The following is a 17327-nucleotide window of genomic DNA, read 5'->3' as shown; positions in this document are numbered from 1 at the left end:
ATTATCCGTCTCATGTTCATACCTATATATGTCGGGTATCCGTTATGTGGGTACTCGTCTATTTTTGTATATTCACGGGTACTCGCGAGTATTTACAAAATTATTTAAAAATCAAATATTTAATCATAAATTCAAATAAAATAAAATAAAATACATGTAAAATGACGTTCAACACACTAGAAATTCTTTGATTAGTGCTTCAATCAACAAGTCCCCTTTCTCCGATTGATTCCTTAAAAATAAGCAAATAAAAAATCACTAACAATTTATATTGTAGTTTATTTTTGATTGAAATATTAAAGAAATTATTAACTTCATCACTTACAGGAACATTATTTGATTCCCCTACAATTGATTCACCAACATTAGAGACATTTTTCACTTATTCTTCGCGCAAAAGAATTCGGTGTAAAAACAATTTATAAAGTGAGTATACATAAATTTGTGTCCACTGCTATTAAAATAATAAAACTCATACGTTAGTGGTTTTGGATGCATACAAAACTCATGAAATACAGGTATCCACGAGTATAGATACTATGATAGCCGTACCCGCACCATTAACATGTGAGTATAAAAAATACTCGTACCCACGGGTATCTATTTTTAATATTCATTTTTTACCCGTTGTAAGTTTTATTGGCGGATACTCACGAATACAGATTTTTTTGGCATCCCTAATAATACCAAATACTCATATTTTATATTTTATAATTAATTTACTATTTAATTTTTAATACATTTAAAAAAATCAGAAAACATGGTAATTAACTAAATAAAAAACTAACTATCCATGTAAACAAAAATTTAATTTAAACTATTCGTTGTATGATAAAATAAAATAAAGGCTACCATTCAAAAATATTCTTTGAAACTGCAGAATATTATGAACTTTCAAAATCTGAAACAAACATTGTTTTTTTTTTACCAGGAACATTTTTAGTTAAAAAGTAGATTTACATACTTTTATGTTCTTAATATGTGTATCATTTCTACCCTTTTAGTTCCATTAATGTTTTTTTCAACGGTGCCTTCTAAATTAAATATTTTATTTTTACATTTTTTTACCTATGCATAATTATTCGTGTATTTATTAATTTTTTTTAATTATGTGTGATGATACGTAGAAAAGTCAATAAAAAAGAAAAATAATCATAAAATTCTTATTAAATAAAATTCTACATTGCTAACACTCGATCAAGACAAAAAGACAAAAGATCTAAAATTCTTTATTAAATTGAAACTATTGAAAATATACAGAATAAAAAAAAGACATTTCATTTTGTGTTCCACTAAAAGGGTCACCACCAGAGAAAGATTTCCACTAAAACCTAAAAAGCAAAAAAATGTATATCATGTTAATAATAATGTTAGCAACATATTATTATTATTAGATAAATTTAAAAAAGTTCTTAGAAAATATAATACCAATACTCCATCACTGAAAGAAGAGCCGTATGAAATAAGTATTTTGGCCAATATATATCCTCTTAACAATAATAACATGATTCACTCAAAAGTCCTGCGAACTTGATTCGCTCACAAGCAGGTGAGAATCCTTGCGGCTATTAAGTCTTTTAGTCCTGCAATTCAATAGTTGTGGCTCAGTCAATAAAATGTAACATCCGAATAGGACATTAAAAATTATATATCGAAGTTCTTAGAAAATATCACATTATCATTACATTATAAATCTTTAAGTATCTTAAATGACTTCTTAGAATCCAAATTAATATTTTCTCTCAACATTTTCAACACATGAAGCCTGATCGTGTTCATTGACAAAATATAAAGGATGCAAACTTTGAAATATAATGTAAATTAAGAAAAGAATTCACCTTAAAGAAATATATTTATCAACCTCGTCCTTCTCTGCAGGACTATAAACAGACCAACTTTCTTCGGGTGAAGTTGCAGTTTCATCTTCTATTTTGATATCTGCATGTTGCTTTCGTTTAGAAAACTTGCTAAAGCCCAAGTCAAAATGTATCATCGATCAGAAAAATTGAGCTCATGAATTTTGAGAATTACCTTGCAACAGAATAACAGGTTCATCATTGTCATGTTGCAAGTTCCAAAATATCATCCCATTATTGTCCACAAACTCTGGATTGATTCTCGTGGCATCACATCCTAATTTCTCTTTATATTAGAAAAACAAATGTCAACCCTTACAATAAATACCATAAACTTTAAAGCTAGTAAGATATAAAGTAACAATATGTACCCAAACTTTCCAATTTTGCCTCGTTAAGAGCATTAAATTATTTACCAAACAAAATTACATACACATACTCTATTTTCTGTTTTTACCACATTAAGAACATTTGTTTTTCTATCAAACCAAGACCTAGCTAGATGTTTAGAAAATACAAAAATTGATGAATTTAAACTAAGAAATTAAACATCTTACGGGATGTTGTAAGCGAATGCTATTGTGCAAGAAAAGAAACAAGATATTATAAAAACATTGAAGAGTATATAATGCAAACGAAATTATAGCAAAACATAATACTAAACCTATGTACCAACAGTTGTTTGCCATAATACATATTAGTTCTTTTTCGTCCTAGTGTGATCATAAAACAAAACCAACCTTTTATTTTGCTTTCAGATCTTGTGCTAATAATTATTTGTTTACAACTTGGAAAACTTTGAACCACGAAATTTTGTACCACATGAAAATATTTTGACTAAAAACTGAAAGTGGAGAAATTTAGGATAACATGAATGATGCATAATTCATAATCAATTAATCATGACATACCTTTTTTATTCGTCTAAAAACTGAAAGTGGAGAAATTTAGGATAACATGAATGATGCATAATTCATAATCAATTAATCATGACATACCTTTTTTATTTGTGCTCTTTAACCTGAACATGTCAGCCTGTGCTTCATCAACCTCAGTTCTTAGTTTTATAAGAGCATCATGGTCGTCCATTGTAAAGGGGGACACAGTTGAAGGAACAACTTTTGCCTTCTCATTCCGCAACTTCTGTTCAAGACACTTTACCTGTACATATCATGCACACAAAATTATTATGAACACACCGTAAAAAAAACCATAACACCTTGTTTTTTATTACCTTTTCCTTAGTTGCAGCAATCTTAAGTTTTGCTTCTTTCACTCCCTTTGCATATCTTGAATTTTCATCTTTAATATATCTCCTTAGTTTTCTGGACATATTAAGCAAGTTTTCAACCACTTTAAATGTGAAAATAATTAAACAAAAGAATACATAAAAAAATATATATTTTCTAACTGGACTTGAAATACTCACTCGGTATTCAAAGTCTCGTCACAAAGAAGAATCATCAGTTTAAATTTCTTTGACAAATCCAATTTAGAGTATCCAGTGATGCCTTCCTGAAGCCAATCTAGAGGAAAATCATCTAATATGAGATGTGATTCCATAATTAATTTCTCCAAATCCTTAGTAGGAAAGGACGGAGACCTACAACAAAATCATCCATATGGAAACATTAATTCAAGTATCTAAAAAAAATTAATTACTGAAAAAACCCCAAACAAGAATTTAGGATCAAAGACAAGAGTCTACTGTGAAATTCAATTAGCAAGGAGTTATGTCCTTTACTAACCAATTCTTTTAATATGGCTTCCGGTTCTCCTTCCTTGAGATCAAGAGCCTGATTAAAATTATGCATGGCTGCGACACTATAACTTTAAAGCAAGAATTACGCTGGAACAATAATACCATTTTTTCTAGAGTATATAATTTAATGTAACAGAAGGGAATATCATTCATGGTGAAAACATTCAATTAAATGACCAACTGCAAAATCATCTAAAAAAGATCAGGAAAAATTGTTAACATGAAACCATACCTTCCCAAAAACTCGAAAAAATTGTAAAAGTTGCAACGCATCCCCAACATCTTTGGATGGTAACTCGATGCCAAATATTTGTTTTAATTCCATGCCAGGGGGCAAAAGAAGTTCCTCCTCAATTGTTGGGAACCTTTGTACTTCTCCTTGGCACATGGCACCAACATTATCACCACCATTGTTACAAACTTCAAGCTCCTGCAAGAAATTACAAAAACGAACACGAATCACCAACCAGGTCATCTCATAAAAAGTTCATCATTAACTTATCATGAGTTTGCACAGTAAAACAAGAGATCGCTTTCAACCAAATCTGTCAACCACAGGAGATTTTGAAAGAGGAACAGACAGAAAAAAAGCATACCTCTTCAAAAGTAGCTTCAGATGGATTTAATGCTTTTGAAGCCTTCTTAACTGCCAGCATTGTCAACTGACATATAACCACATTCCTTGGCATTTTTATAGAGAGGACCAGGGAACATAACGTGGTTAAAACAGCTCATAATACAGAGAGGGATGATAGTGTGTGCACAACGGAAGAGATGAACCAGCAACATATATTTATGAATCCTAGTCTACTAATTTACTAATTATTTGTTTAAATTAAAATTAGATAAATTACACTATTTCTTTTTCCTAATCCCCAGATCATAAAATAAGTAATGAAAAACATAGTTAGTTAGCTATGATGAGACATGTGTAAAAGTACTCCCAATTGGTTAGCTAATGCAAAATTGACAAGCACACTTGTACAAGAATCAATTGTAGGACAGGAGTACTTCTATTGGTATTTCTCATCACTTAAGCAGGACAGATAAAATGATGTCTCCGAACTGAAGAATATAACACAGACTACTTTAGAAGAATGCTTAAATTCCATTATCAACAAGTGCATGTAGTGGCAATCTAATTGTTTAACTAATGCTGCCAGAGCGGATGAAGATTGTTGATAGTATCTGTAGTATGAAAATGGATTCACATGCATTCCCCTACTAGTTTAAGTTTATGTTATGGTTGATTAATGACAAATATATCATTATGTGTTAGAAGGATTCATTTTTGCCCATGTTCAGAACCAAATCACCCCAAATTTAAGTTCGAAATTGGTTGAAGTACTTTGTTATGTTTCATTTCACACAAAAGCAGAGAACAGAGAAAAAGAAATGTTACTTTTATGTTTCATGTAATTCCTAAAAGTATGAAAATGGAGTAATAATATACAAAAAATAAAATAAAAAGCACCTAATTGACTATTCACTAATTCAAATAACATACAGGGTCATATAAGAATATTTGTTTCCATGTCTCATCCAAATGCTGCTCATCTCCATATCATATCAATATCTGGTAAAATCACTCTTCACCTGTAAAAGCACAGGACAACACATGATAGATTTAATGTTCAAAGCCACCTAGGTTGGACAGACAAGCAGTGAGTATAATTGAGTGCTTTAGAGGCAAAACTTGAACTAATGTTAATAGAAAACAAAACAAATTGAAAAGTATGGATTGACTTTATATTGAATGCATAAAATGACCATTCATAGGAATGAACTATTTGCTTGGCAGACGTACACCTATTTGTCGTCTACAATTTTGGCATCATCCATGGACACTACACAAAATGAACTCTGTACTATATAAGGTTTGTTTAACCAATATATTAGTTCAGAATAAAAAAGATAATGTAGCAGAAACAATTAACAAATAAGTTTAATCTTGTTAAAATCCTGCAACTAAGTTGATATTTCATATCGGTTTGACTCTTGCATAGCAGCCAATTCAACTACTAATCTTTTTAGACTATACATCCACCAAATGACCATTTTAGATAACACATTACGAGTAATTTAAATTGAAACCAACAATGACAGTAAGAATTAATCACCATGAGATTACCTGTTTAAGAATTGGAGTTGCACATGTCTCCCTCAAGCTTTGAGCATCTGAATATATATGTGAAGCATGCTGGCATGAGTTTTGAATACTGCAAAAAAGATAGAGTATTAACAATACAGAGAGTACTTGACCCACAGGACCATTCAATCAACACATCAATGCACAAAGAGAAACATGAAACAACTGTTAAGACTAAAACAATCTAGTCTCAGACCGTTTAAACATAGTATGTGACATTTACATTACGTTGTGGTAATAACATTCGAGATTAAGTTTTGAAACCACATATCCTCTTGTTTGAACGTATGCTTTGGAGCTTGCTAAATCAATTAAAAAAGTTGATGACTTTATATTATCTAACCTTCTATAATACAAAAACAGCATGTAATCTAGGGTATATAATTTGTTTTTATCAATGAAGTATTATCCAGAATAAGATAAATATTTTTACTTGCTTTAATAAAAGTTTGTAAACGGCAATAATATAACACGTAAAAGGAAAAACATTACACGTTATCCCTAAGACACGTACCTTTAATTTCCTTTTTGATGTGTGCAGCACATATCAACAAACCAGAGATACACATAAGCAGTCTAACAAGAAAGAATAAAATCTATTTGGAGAATAGATTTTACAAGAATATGAAAGATTACAAGAAGATCTGCTTCAACTTTCTAACAATCAAATATTTGTTTCAGTACCCATTATCAGATGTCTTACCATGAACACATTCTTGAAGCCTAAAAAATACAAACAACATCAAAACAACAAAAACACATTCTTATAACTAATACTTGGTGTCAAAGAAAGCCAAAAGAAGCTTAGTGTCAGAGAATACTTGGTCTTCTTAGTCTCCAGGAGAGATTAGGAGGATTTGTCAGGAGTGAGTGACATTATGTCCTCACATAAGTCAAAAGTCATAAAAGGAGATTTCGCTGCTCTTCTATTATACTTGTAAACAGTATATGTGGATAAAATTTTTACACTTCAGTTTTGTGAAAATCATTTTATCAAAAGTCTTTTAAGAGCATGAACTTTCTTACATTACTGTCAACCCTCCCCTTCTAGTGTTGACCTATTTTTCAGTAAGAACATAACATTAGGAAAGGGCCCAAACATGGCTCTGTTGCACAATCTTGTCATGATGATTATCTATTCAGTAAATTTTGTTGCAAGATGGAAGTCATATATTAACATAACTCACCATTTGGATCCACGGAGAAGATTAAAGTATGCAGCAAAAAAACTGTAGCTGTACGGAACAAAAAGATCAGTGTTTAATGTATTACATCTCGATCTATAAAAAATTAAGAGTCCAACACCTAATTAACCACATCAAATAAATCCTGCAATCCTTAATAATATTCTAAAAATAAATAACCCATCAACCAGTTACAAAAATTTATTCTGTGAAGCCAAGGACAATCATGTAAAGGGATGAATTAACAAACAAGCTGAGATGAGAGATATAGACCAGAACTTATATAATAGTTCCCTCAAAGAGTAGGGAGAGGTTACAAACAAATCAACAATGCACCACAATATTTCATTTGAGCCAAGAGAGATTGGAAGAAATCACATTTACAACTTTGTAAATCTACTTACTTCACAGGAAGCATAGTAATTTTCAAAGTATCTACTGAAGCCAATAACCTTTTCCATAAAGGTACACATTAAGGCTGTTTGTTCTGAGAAAATCATCTTTATTGTTATTTCTCCCAGACAAAAAATTCAGATATATACAGTTCGTTTCTTACTTTCACCTACACTGTTTCTTATACAAACAGATGTCATAAAAAAAAAAAAAAGTAAAAATACACAATACTTTCATAATTATTTGTGGAAACAGGAACTTAAAAAACTTTCTCAGATTTGACATATCCAAAACACAGACAACACGGTCAGGTGTTCCATTGGCTTCCCTTAAATGTGTGAACTCTTTTAACCCACTGCTTCCTTTGAATCAGACTTTCAACCTATCAAAGGTAGGCAAACAATATGGAACTTTACAACATTCATCTCCACAGAGAGATGTCTCGGTAAACTTGGCATCCTACTAGAGTAAGCAATATTCCATTCTAAAACAAATTGCTATTTACCAAAGAAGTTTTCCCAACATATATATAAGTTGCACTCAAAGACTTGATGTATACCAAGTGGGACTTCTAAATGTTTCTCATATAATTTGCACTGTTAGCTTTTATAGAAGTCTTTTCATTTAATGTTGTCAAGAAGTGAAGTTACAAGTAGACTTTAGTATATTGGAGAAACTCAATTAATTTTAACAGTTTTCTTCCATTATAAGTATTTAAGACTGAAATTTATTCAAACACCACCAAAGTATTTATAAGTGTTTATGATGAAAGCATTCATGCATAAGTTATTTCTATTATTGAAAATAAATTAAAAAGAGAGTGTTGCAAACACCACCAAAGTATTTATAAGTGTTTATGTGCAAGCATGTTCAAAATGAGGGGGAAAACTACAATTTCCTACAAATTTTATGAAGTATTCTGAGTTGAGAAAGACAACCATGATCTTATAAACTATTACCGGGACTGAGTTAATCAAAACCCTAACAATAAATTACTTCTTTCAGACTCATCCTAGGGCATGGTCTGATCCGGTACATATGTTGAGAAAAGAGGAACAAAACCTGGTTTCCAAAGAGAGAAAAAAAAATGCCACTTGAACCAAGCTGAACCGATTTTCCCCACCGTTTGCCACAAATATGAACCCCAGATAGATGGACAAGCAGTGACCGAGTTCAGCGCCGAGTCCGGAGCAAGTTGAATGGTGAAAAAAAGAAAAAAAACCGGTGACCGAAGAAGACAGTGGCTCCATCGGATACTGCAGTGTTGCTCTGTTTACAGTTTCAGCTTTCCTTGTTTCTTATTTTAAAGAATCGTTATCATACATAATTTTATCATTATTCTTGTAACAAGTTTCAATAAATATATTGAAAGTACCATATTTAATACGAATGAAATATATATTTAATTTTTTTAAAGAATAAAAGTCATACTTTACGTTTTGTTGTCCTCCATCCATCTTTTATTCTTTATCGGTCTTTCATGACTGTATTTAATTATATTATAAATATAAAATATAAGAGAACTTTATAATAAAGGTACATATGAAATTATATTCAATTTTTGTATTAAAAATTATAATATATCGTGATAATTTTCTTATTTTCTGTTTCTTTTGTTTCATGACTGTGTTTCTAATACTTAAAAAAAAAATAGTATCTTAGATAAATGTTGATTATATTTTATAATTTAAAAAAAATGTATCCAAAACCTTAAAAACATTAAACCCTTAGAGAAATAAAATCTAATTTAAATTCATTTATGGTATAGAAAAAATTCAAAATCAAGATTTTGATACTTCTTAAAACTACAAAATATTAAAAATACATTTGAATAATTTCTTTTCACAATATGATTATATTTTGTTAGTATTCAACATTTATTTTCATATGTACTTTTTAAATCAAGTACTTTTTATTTTACTCATCACTAATAGTGTGCATATTAATTTTTTTTTTAATCACGTGTGATGACATAATATATTAATATTTTAATGCGTGATGCTAGATTTTCCAATATTTCAAAGTAGGATTTGAAATCGCAGAAGAATTCATGTTAAAACAAAGGTTAAAATAATTTCTTTAGTCTTTTAATTCTTATAAAAAATTTAATTAAATCTTTAGTTTTTATTTAATTCAGATTAGTCTTCTATTTTATAAAATATTAAAGGTGGTCTTTATATTAGATTCATATTAGATTTTTATTAAAATTAATATATCTAATCATTTCACTTAAAAAGTCTAAATAGTCAAGTTCATTTTATTTTCAAATAATTTATATACAAATTATAAAGAAAATGAAAATTTAACGTTAATCTAACAAAAAAAACCTAATCGAATATTTTAAGAGAATAAAAAACAAAATTAAATCAAATAAAGATAAAATATTTAATTAATTTTTCATAATAATTAAAGAACCAGACTAAAATTTTAACCTAAAACAAATTAGGACATATGGAACTGACTAACAAACATATAAGTTGTAATAGTAAAACTAGGGTTTAATTATGCCTTTGATCTCCATTTTGGATTCAAAATCTCAAAATGGTATCAAATTTTTAAAACTCTCAAATTGATCTCTTTTTTCTTAAAACGTCTCACGTTTGTCCTTTCCGTTAAATCAAGGTTGATGCCGTTAGAGGGAGTGTCACATGTCAGTTCCTCGATTTTTTGAATTTTTTTATTATTTTTATTTTTTTAAAAAAGACAAAAAATTCCCAAGTATCAAGCAGGGACAGATTTTAATGGGGGCAGGGAAGTGCCCTGGCCCCCCAATTTTTTTTTTTAATTTATAATATATAAATATATATATATATATATATATATAATTTATTAAATTGTAGGTAGTATATTTTAAATATTGATAAAAATTAAATTGTGTATTTTTCCATTTATTTTATAAAGTACAAAATTTAGTGTTAATAGATAATAAAACAAAATTAAATATAATAAAGAATAAAAATATTTAGGCTTAATTTTTTTGTTCCTTTTTTGTCAAAAAATGATCATACAATAATGTTAATTATACCAACAAAGTAAACCATATATTAAGAGTTTCTATTTTAATAAAAAAAGTCATTGATCTGTTTTAAAAAATTTAATGAAATTTATCGTAAAAGATCAAATTGTATCAATTCTTCAATAATTGGGACCAAATTAAAACAAAAAAACTGGAGGATCAATTTAACATTTTTAAACCAAAACATGAATCAAAAGAGTAATTAAACCAAATATTTTTAAGATAATTTTTATTTTTTTTCTTATTATCTTTTTAGTTCTTCACAAATTATAATAATTTCTCACTCTAATATTGTAATCATTTCTTACTCTCATATGTTTTCTTTCTGATCTTGAAGAAAAAAACAAACATTGTTTTTTTTTTTACCAGGAACATTTTTTAGTTAAAAAGTAGATTTACATACTTTAATGTTCTTAATATGTGTATCATTTCTACCCTTTTAGTTCCATTAATGTTTTTTTCAACGGTGCCTTCTAAATTAAATATTTTATTTTTACATTTTTTTACCTATGCATAATTATTCGTGTATTTATTAATTTTTTTTAATTATGTGTGATGATACGTAGAAAAGTCAATAAAAAAGAAAAATAATCATAAAATTCTTATTAAATAAAATTCTACATTACTAACAATCGATCAAGACAAAGATCTAAAATTCTTTATTAAATTGAAACTTTTGGAAATATACAGAATAAGAAAAAGACATTTCATTTTGTGTTCCACTAAAAGGGCCACCACCAGAGAAAAATTTCTACCGAAACCTAAAAAACAAAAAATGTATATCATGTTAATAATAATGTTAGCAACATAATAATAATAATATTATTATTATTAGATAAATTTAAAAAAGTTCTTAGAAAATATAATACCAATACTCCATCACTGAAAGAAGAGCCGTATGAAATATATATTTTGGCCAATATATATTTTGTTGAATTTAGAGCTATCACCTGTCATGTGTCTAGAGCAGCCACTATCCAGATACCACATAGCCTCCTTAACTTCAGCATTGTCCTGCAAAACAGATTATTTTGATGAAGCAGGTACCCAAACAAACTTGGGTCCTCTTGTGTTAGACTGTGTTGCAGTTCTCTTAGGCACCCATTTGAATTTCCCTCTAGGAACCCCACTGTTTTTAAAGTAGCAGGACGTGGAGAAATGACCAGGTTCAGAACAATAGGTGCAGATAATGGAGGATGGTTTGCTGATGTTGAGAAAGTTTCTGCACGATAATCGATTAGGGTTGCCACTATAACCAATTCCCTCTTTATTCAGCACACTCCTTTGGGATCCTAAAACAGCATCTAGGTTGGATCTTCCTAGAGTGAATTTTGATAGTGTTTTCATTAAGTACTCTATCTTCTCTAGTTGTCCTGGACAGTTCCTACATCTAGACCTGGAGTGGTTTTCAGATTGTTCTAATTTTTCCAAGCAAGTTGTTAGATTCTCATTTTCCTCTTCTAACTGCTTTATTCTACCCTCCAGCCACTTAATCTCTCCTTTACGTCTGCTATTTGACTTTTGTAGTTTTGTAGCTTCCTTATGCAGTTCATTAAAGGCATCAAGCAGTTCATAATAGTCATTTTCCTCATGGTCAGATGTGAAATTACTTACACTGTTTTTGGATGATTCTGCTTTAATGGATGTTTCAGCTTTAGCCATCAGACACAGATTATTCTCCTCTTCAGTGCTGTCATCTGAATCACTGGATGTGCTGGAGTCATTTTCCTCCCATGCAATGTAGGCTCTCTTTTTCTTCATGTGCTTCTCTGCCTCATTTTTCTCATCCAGTTTCTGCTTCATCTTCAGCACTGGACAATCAGCTTTGATGTGTCCTGTCTTACCACATTCATAGCAGGTTTGAGTTCCAGATCTGGTCTGCCTCTTGTTTCCTGCAAAACTGTTGTTGGTCTTGTTCTTATACTTCAAAAATTTTGAAAACTTTTTCACCATTAAGCTCAAAGCTTCACTGTCAGAGTTTCCATCATTGGAGTCATCTGCAGAATCTGCCTTTTTCTGTTTTACTGCAGATTTCACTGCACTCTTCAAGGCTATAGTGTGCCTCTTTTCTCCATCCTCTTCTTCCTTGAGTCTTCCAAGCTCTAATTCATGTTCCCTCAATTTTCCAAAGAGAGTGGCTATGCTCATGCTAGTGAGGTCTCTAGATTCAGAAATTGCTGTCACTTTGGGCTGCCATGTCCTATTTAAACTCTTCAAGATTTTGATATTTAGTTCCTCTTTGTCAAAAGTCTTGCCAAGAGCTAGAAGATGATTTACTATATGTGTAAATCTTTTCTGCACATCACAGATGCTTTCTCCAGTCTTCATTCTGAACATTTCATACTCTTGAATGAGAGTATTCTTCCTTGCCCTTTTGACTTCACTTGTGCCCTCATGGGTTACTTCCAAGACATCCCACATTTCTTTGGCTGATTCACACACAGATACCCTGTAAAATTCATCCAAAGTTAGTGCAGAAGATATAATATTTTTGGCTCTAACATCATAGTGTGCCCTCTTATTCTCATCAGCGGTCCATTGTGAGAATTCTTTAGGAAAAGTCTCTCCATCCACTATTTTAATTGGTTTAAAAGGTCCATTTACCACTGCATCCCATACCCCTTTGTCTACTGACTCAAGAAAGATTTTCATTCGAATTTTCCAGAAGGGATAGTTTTCCCTAGCAAACAGAGGGGGGCTGTTGATGGATGCCCCTTCAGCAAAGGTTTGAGATGTATTAGACATAACAGGATCTTTCTAATCGATTAGCGTGCGATTAACCAGCTCTGGTGCCAATTGTTAAAAATCAGATCTGTCTAATACTCCTAACCACAAAGGGATCTGAATTGATTAATGTGTTTTTACTAATTTGAGATGAATCTTGGAAAGATCTTTAGGTTTTAAAGCTCAATTAATCAATTACACAGTTTTGGGTTAATGGACTGTTTAAATCAATCAAGAAGAATTAAAAGAGAGAAGAGGAATCAAAACACACAATTTATACTGGTTCGATTCAAGGCGAATCTACATCCAGTCTTCTCCTAAGTAATACACTTAGGAGGATTCCACTAAACAGAAAGGTTCCAAGAATTACAAGCACACCTATGTAATTCTAACCCCAAAACCCAAGAACTTGATTCAACAATCAAGAACTTCCCCTAGGAGCAATGCATCCACACAATTGCACCTAGGTCCACACTTCAAACACTGAAGCTACTGTAATCAGAAATACAGAAAACAAAACAAGAAACGAAAACACCTAAGTTGTGCAGATTTGACTTGATGCTCCTTGAATCAAGCAAGATCCATCATAGTAGAATCAACCATCAATTCTTCTTGGATCTGTGCTTGAGTTATTGTAGAATCTTCTGAAGCTTTTCTGTCTCTCAGTTGGCTCTGTCTCAGATGAAGACTGCGTGATCTCCCTAAATTTTCAGACCCAAAACAGATTCCAAAACAACTTTTATACAAAGATTTTTGCTGTCACTAATTCAATTAGCAATTATTTTTAACACAAACATTATTTTTTTTTACCAGGAACATTTTTAGTTAAAAAGTAGATTTACATACTTTTATGTTCTTAATATGTGTATCATTTTTACCCTTTTAGTTCCATTAATGTTTTTTTCAACGTTCCCTTCTAAATTAAATATTTTATTTTTACATTTTTTTACCTATGCATGATTATTTGTGTATTTATTAATTTCTTTTAATGATGTGTGATGATACTAGAAAAGTCAATAAAAAAGAAAAGTAATCATAAAATTCTTATTAAATAAAAGTCTACATTACTAATAATCGATCAAGATAAAAGATCTAAAATTCTTTATTAAATTGGAAATATACAGAATAAAAAAAAGACATTTCATTTTGTGTTCCACTAAAAGGGCCATCACCAGAGAAAGATTTCTACCAAAACCTACAAAAACAAAAAATGTATAACATGTTAATAATAATGTTAGCAACATAATAATAATAATATTATTATTATTATTAGATAAATTTAAAAAAGTTCTTAGAAAATATAATACCAATACTCCATCACTGAAAGAAGAGCCGTATGAAATAAGTATTTTGGCCAATATATATCCTCTTAACAATAATAACATTATTCACTCAAAAGTCCTGCGAACTTGATTCGCTCACAAGCAGGTGAGAATCCTTGCGGCTATTAAGTCTTGTAGTCCTGCAATTCAATAGTTGTGGCTCAGTCAATAAAATGTAACATCCGAATAGGACATTAAAAATTATATATCGAAGTTCTTAGAAAGTGTCACATTATCATTACATTATAAATCTTTAAGTATCTTAAATGACTTCTTAGAATCCAAATTAATATTTTCTCTCAACATTTTCAACACATGAAGCCTGATCGTGTTCATTGACAAAATATAAAGGATGCAAACTTTGAAATATAATGTAAATTAAGAAAAGAATTCACCTTGAAGAAATATATTTATCAACCTCATCCTTCTCTGCAGGACTATAAACAGACCAACTTTCGTTTAGAAAACTTGCTAAAGCCCAAGTCAAAATGTATCATCGATCAGAAAAATTGAGCTCATGAATTTTGAGAATTACCTTACAACAGAATAACAGGTTCATCATTGTCATGTTGCAAGTTCTAAAATATCATCCCATTATTGTCCACAAACTCTGGATTGATTCTCGTGGCATCGCATCCTAATTTCTCTTTATATTAGAAAAACAAATGTCAACCCTTACAATAAATACCATAAACTTTAAAGCTAGTAAGATATAAAGTAACAATATGTAACCAAACTTTCCAAATTTGGCCTCGTTAAGAGCATTAAATTATTTACCAAACAAAATTACATACACATACTCTATTTTCTGTTTTTACCACATTAAGAACATTTGTTTCTCTATCAAACCAAGACCTAGCTAGATGTTTAGAAAATACAAAAATTGATGAATTTAAACTAAGAAATTAAACATCTTACGGGATGTTGTAAGCGAATGCTATTGTGCAAGAAAAGAAACAAGATATTATAAAAGCATTGAAGAGTATATAATGCAAACGAAATTATAGCAAAACATAATACTAAACCTATGTACCAACAGTTGTTTGCCATAATACATATTAGTTCTTTTTCGTCCTAGTGTGATCATAAAACAAAACCAACCTTTTATTTTGCTTTCAGATCTTGTGCTAATAATTATTTGTTTACAACTTGGAAAACTTTGAACCAAGAAATTTTGTACCACATGAAAATATTTTGACTAAAAACTGAAAGTGGAGAAATTTAGGATAACATGAATGATGCATAATTCATAATCAATTAATCATGAGATACCTTTTTTATTTGTCCTCTTTAACATGACCGTGTCAGCGTGTGCTTCATCAACCTCAGTTCTTCATTTTATAAGAGCATCATGGTCCTCCATTGTAAAGGGGACACAGTTGAAGGAACAACTTTTGCCTTCTAATTCCGCAACTTCACACTTTACATGTACATATTAAGCACACAGAATTATTATGAACACAATGTCACGGCAATGGTAATCCATATAAAAAAACCATAACACCTTATTTTCTATTACCTTTTTCTTAGTTGCAGCAATCTTAAGTTTTGCTTCTTTCACTCCTTTTGCATATGTTAAATATATCTCCTGAGTTTCCTGGACATATTAAGCAAGTTTCCAACCACTTTAAATGATATTAAGACAACAAATCACCACAGCAAAATCCTCATCAAACAAAACATATACAGATATCTCAGCTGACAATTTGGAACATTTCCCATTTACAAAAATCAATATTAGTCATAGTTTTTAGAATATTAGTCATATTTTTGTGATTTCTTTGTATACTCGTTGCAAAAAAGTGGATCTTTGGATGGTGTTGCAAATTAAAAAAGGCTTTGCCATAAACATGCCCAAAAACAAGGCCTTGAGCTCCTCTGTGCCCTTCCACTGTTCCCACATCTTTGATATGCTGCATATCACACTTTTATGAAAGAAGGATAGAATAATTTTGAAAAATAAAAGCATCTAAAAAGAAAACCTAAAATTTATAATGCTGACTGACCTGATCAAGAGGCACTTGTTGCAGAACTTAATTGGACAATATTTTCCATTCTTGAGGTTCTTGCATGTTGCAGTAAAATTTTCCTTTTTTTGCCGGCACTACAGTGGAAACCCAACAAAACAAAAATGTTATCATCCAAATGCACCACAAAATCAAGAAACAAACCGAACAACAAAGAGTAATTGGATAATCATCAGACTCCAACGAGCAAAATGAAAAATTGGACATCACAAAAATAAAGAAAAAAAATGAATAAAGTACTTGATGACAAGATTTTCCAGTTCCCTTTGGAGAACTGGCCGCAGCATCCTCGGAGTTCTTATTCTGAGTAGAAGATAATCTCGCGTCCACTTGGAGTAGGAGAAAGGAATTCCCTCGTTGAATGCTGAGTTGAAGGGAGCAGCAAAAAGGAAAGAAGGCTGGTGATACGAGCACAGTAACCCTTGAATTCCAGGCACCTTGTGGCTTTTAAGTCTTTTAGCCCTGCAACAATTGTAGAAAAGAAACATTTTTATTGCTTGCACCTGTGCAGCATCCATTATTGAACAGAAAACTACAATAACTAAAATGTAACATCCAAACAGAGCATTAAAATTAAAAACTGTATACATGGCGAAACCATACCTTTCCAAACACTCCCCAAAACTCTAAGAGTTGCACCGCATTCCCTACATGTTTGGACGAAACCATATTCCTTGACATTACGATATAAGAAACGAGTACTGTATTCATCACAGGAAAACCATCATTAAAGAAAACTGTTGGTATTTTAAGGTTGTGAAAGGGATAGTTGAAGGGATAGAGAAAATGTGTAGATAGTAGAGTGTGAAAGTTGTAGTTGGAAGGAGTATGTAGTTGTAGTAGTGAGAGTGGTGTTTTAGATGTGATCTTAGTTCTTGGCATTCATCAAATGAT

The 17327-nt window shown here is 30.7% G+C and overlaps 1 protein-coding gene and 1 long non-coding RNA gene across 21 annotated transcripts; both read right to left on the bottom strand.

The window, feature by feature from the left end:
* Positions 1-1205: 1205 nt before the first annotated feature.
* Positions 1206-8663, bottom strand: LOC114182621. Of its 20 annotated transcripts, XR_003604137.1 has the most exons (12): positions 6955-8660; positions 5750-5837; positions 5126-5214; positions 4215-4299; positions 3851-4048; positions 3286-3459; positions 3091-3181; positions 2855-3017; positions 2032-2142; positions 1839-1938; positions 1429-1583; positions 1206-1331 (listed from the first exon to the last, which is right to left on the bottom strand). XR_003604137.1 is itself a non-coding variant. In XM_028069520.1 (8 exons), exons 2-8 carry the CDS (start codon positions 5179-5181, stop codon positions 1514-1516), a joined length of 765 nt encoding a protein of 254 aa, XP_027925321.1. In that variant the 5' UTR covers positions 5182-5214; positions 5750-8661; the 3' UTR covers positions 1369-1513. The 20 variants fall into 20 exon arrangements, 1 of the variants encoding a protein (XP_027925321.1); XR_003604136.1 differs by having other exon boundaries at positions 4215-5214; positions 6282-8660; XR_003604134.1 differs by lacking the exons at positions 3851-4048; positions 4215-4299 and having other exon boundaries at positions 6955-7002; positions 8407-8660.
* A 5439-nt stretch (positions 8664-14102) lies between these two features.
* Positions 14103-16404, bottom strand: LOC114181470. The gene is made up of 6 exons (XR_003603822.1): positions 15926-16404; positions 15679-15826; positions 14942-15052; positions 14802-14843; positions 14392-14546; positions 14103-14279 (listed from the first exon to the last, which is right to left on the bottom strand). It is a non-coding gene; the product is annotated as an uncharacterized LOC114181470 (long non-coding RNA).
* Between the last annotated feature and the right edge of the window lie 923 nt (positions 16405-17327).

This window comes from Vigna unguiculata, chromosome 4 (genome assembly GCF_004118075.2).
Source record: "Vigna unguiculata cultivar IT97K-499-35 chromosome 4, ASM411807v1, whole genome shotgun sequence".
NCBI lineage: Eukaryota > Viridiplantae > Streptophyta > Magnoliopsida > Fabales > Fabaceae > Vigna > Vigna unguiculata.
Note: the sequence above shows the minus strand (reverse complement) of the source record. Positions and strands in the feature narration are given on the sequence as shown.

Coding starts and splice junctions, on each gene's coding strand:
- LOC114182621 (XM_028069520.1), bottom strand. CDS start 5,181: ATGGAGATGAGCAGCATTTGGATGAGACATGGAAACAAATATTCTTAT. Junction 3,018..3,090: donor TTGCTGCAACTAAGGAAAAG/GTAATAAAAAAC, acceptor TGATATGTACAG/GTAAAGTGTCTTGAACAGAA. Junction 1,584..1,838: donor GATAAATATATTTCTTTAAG/GTGAATTCTTTT, acceptor ATTGAATTGCAG/GACTAAAAGACTTAATAGCC.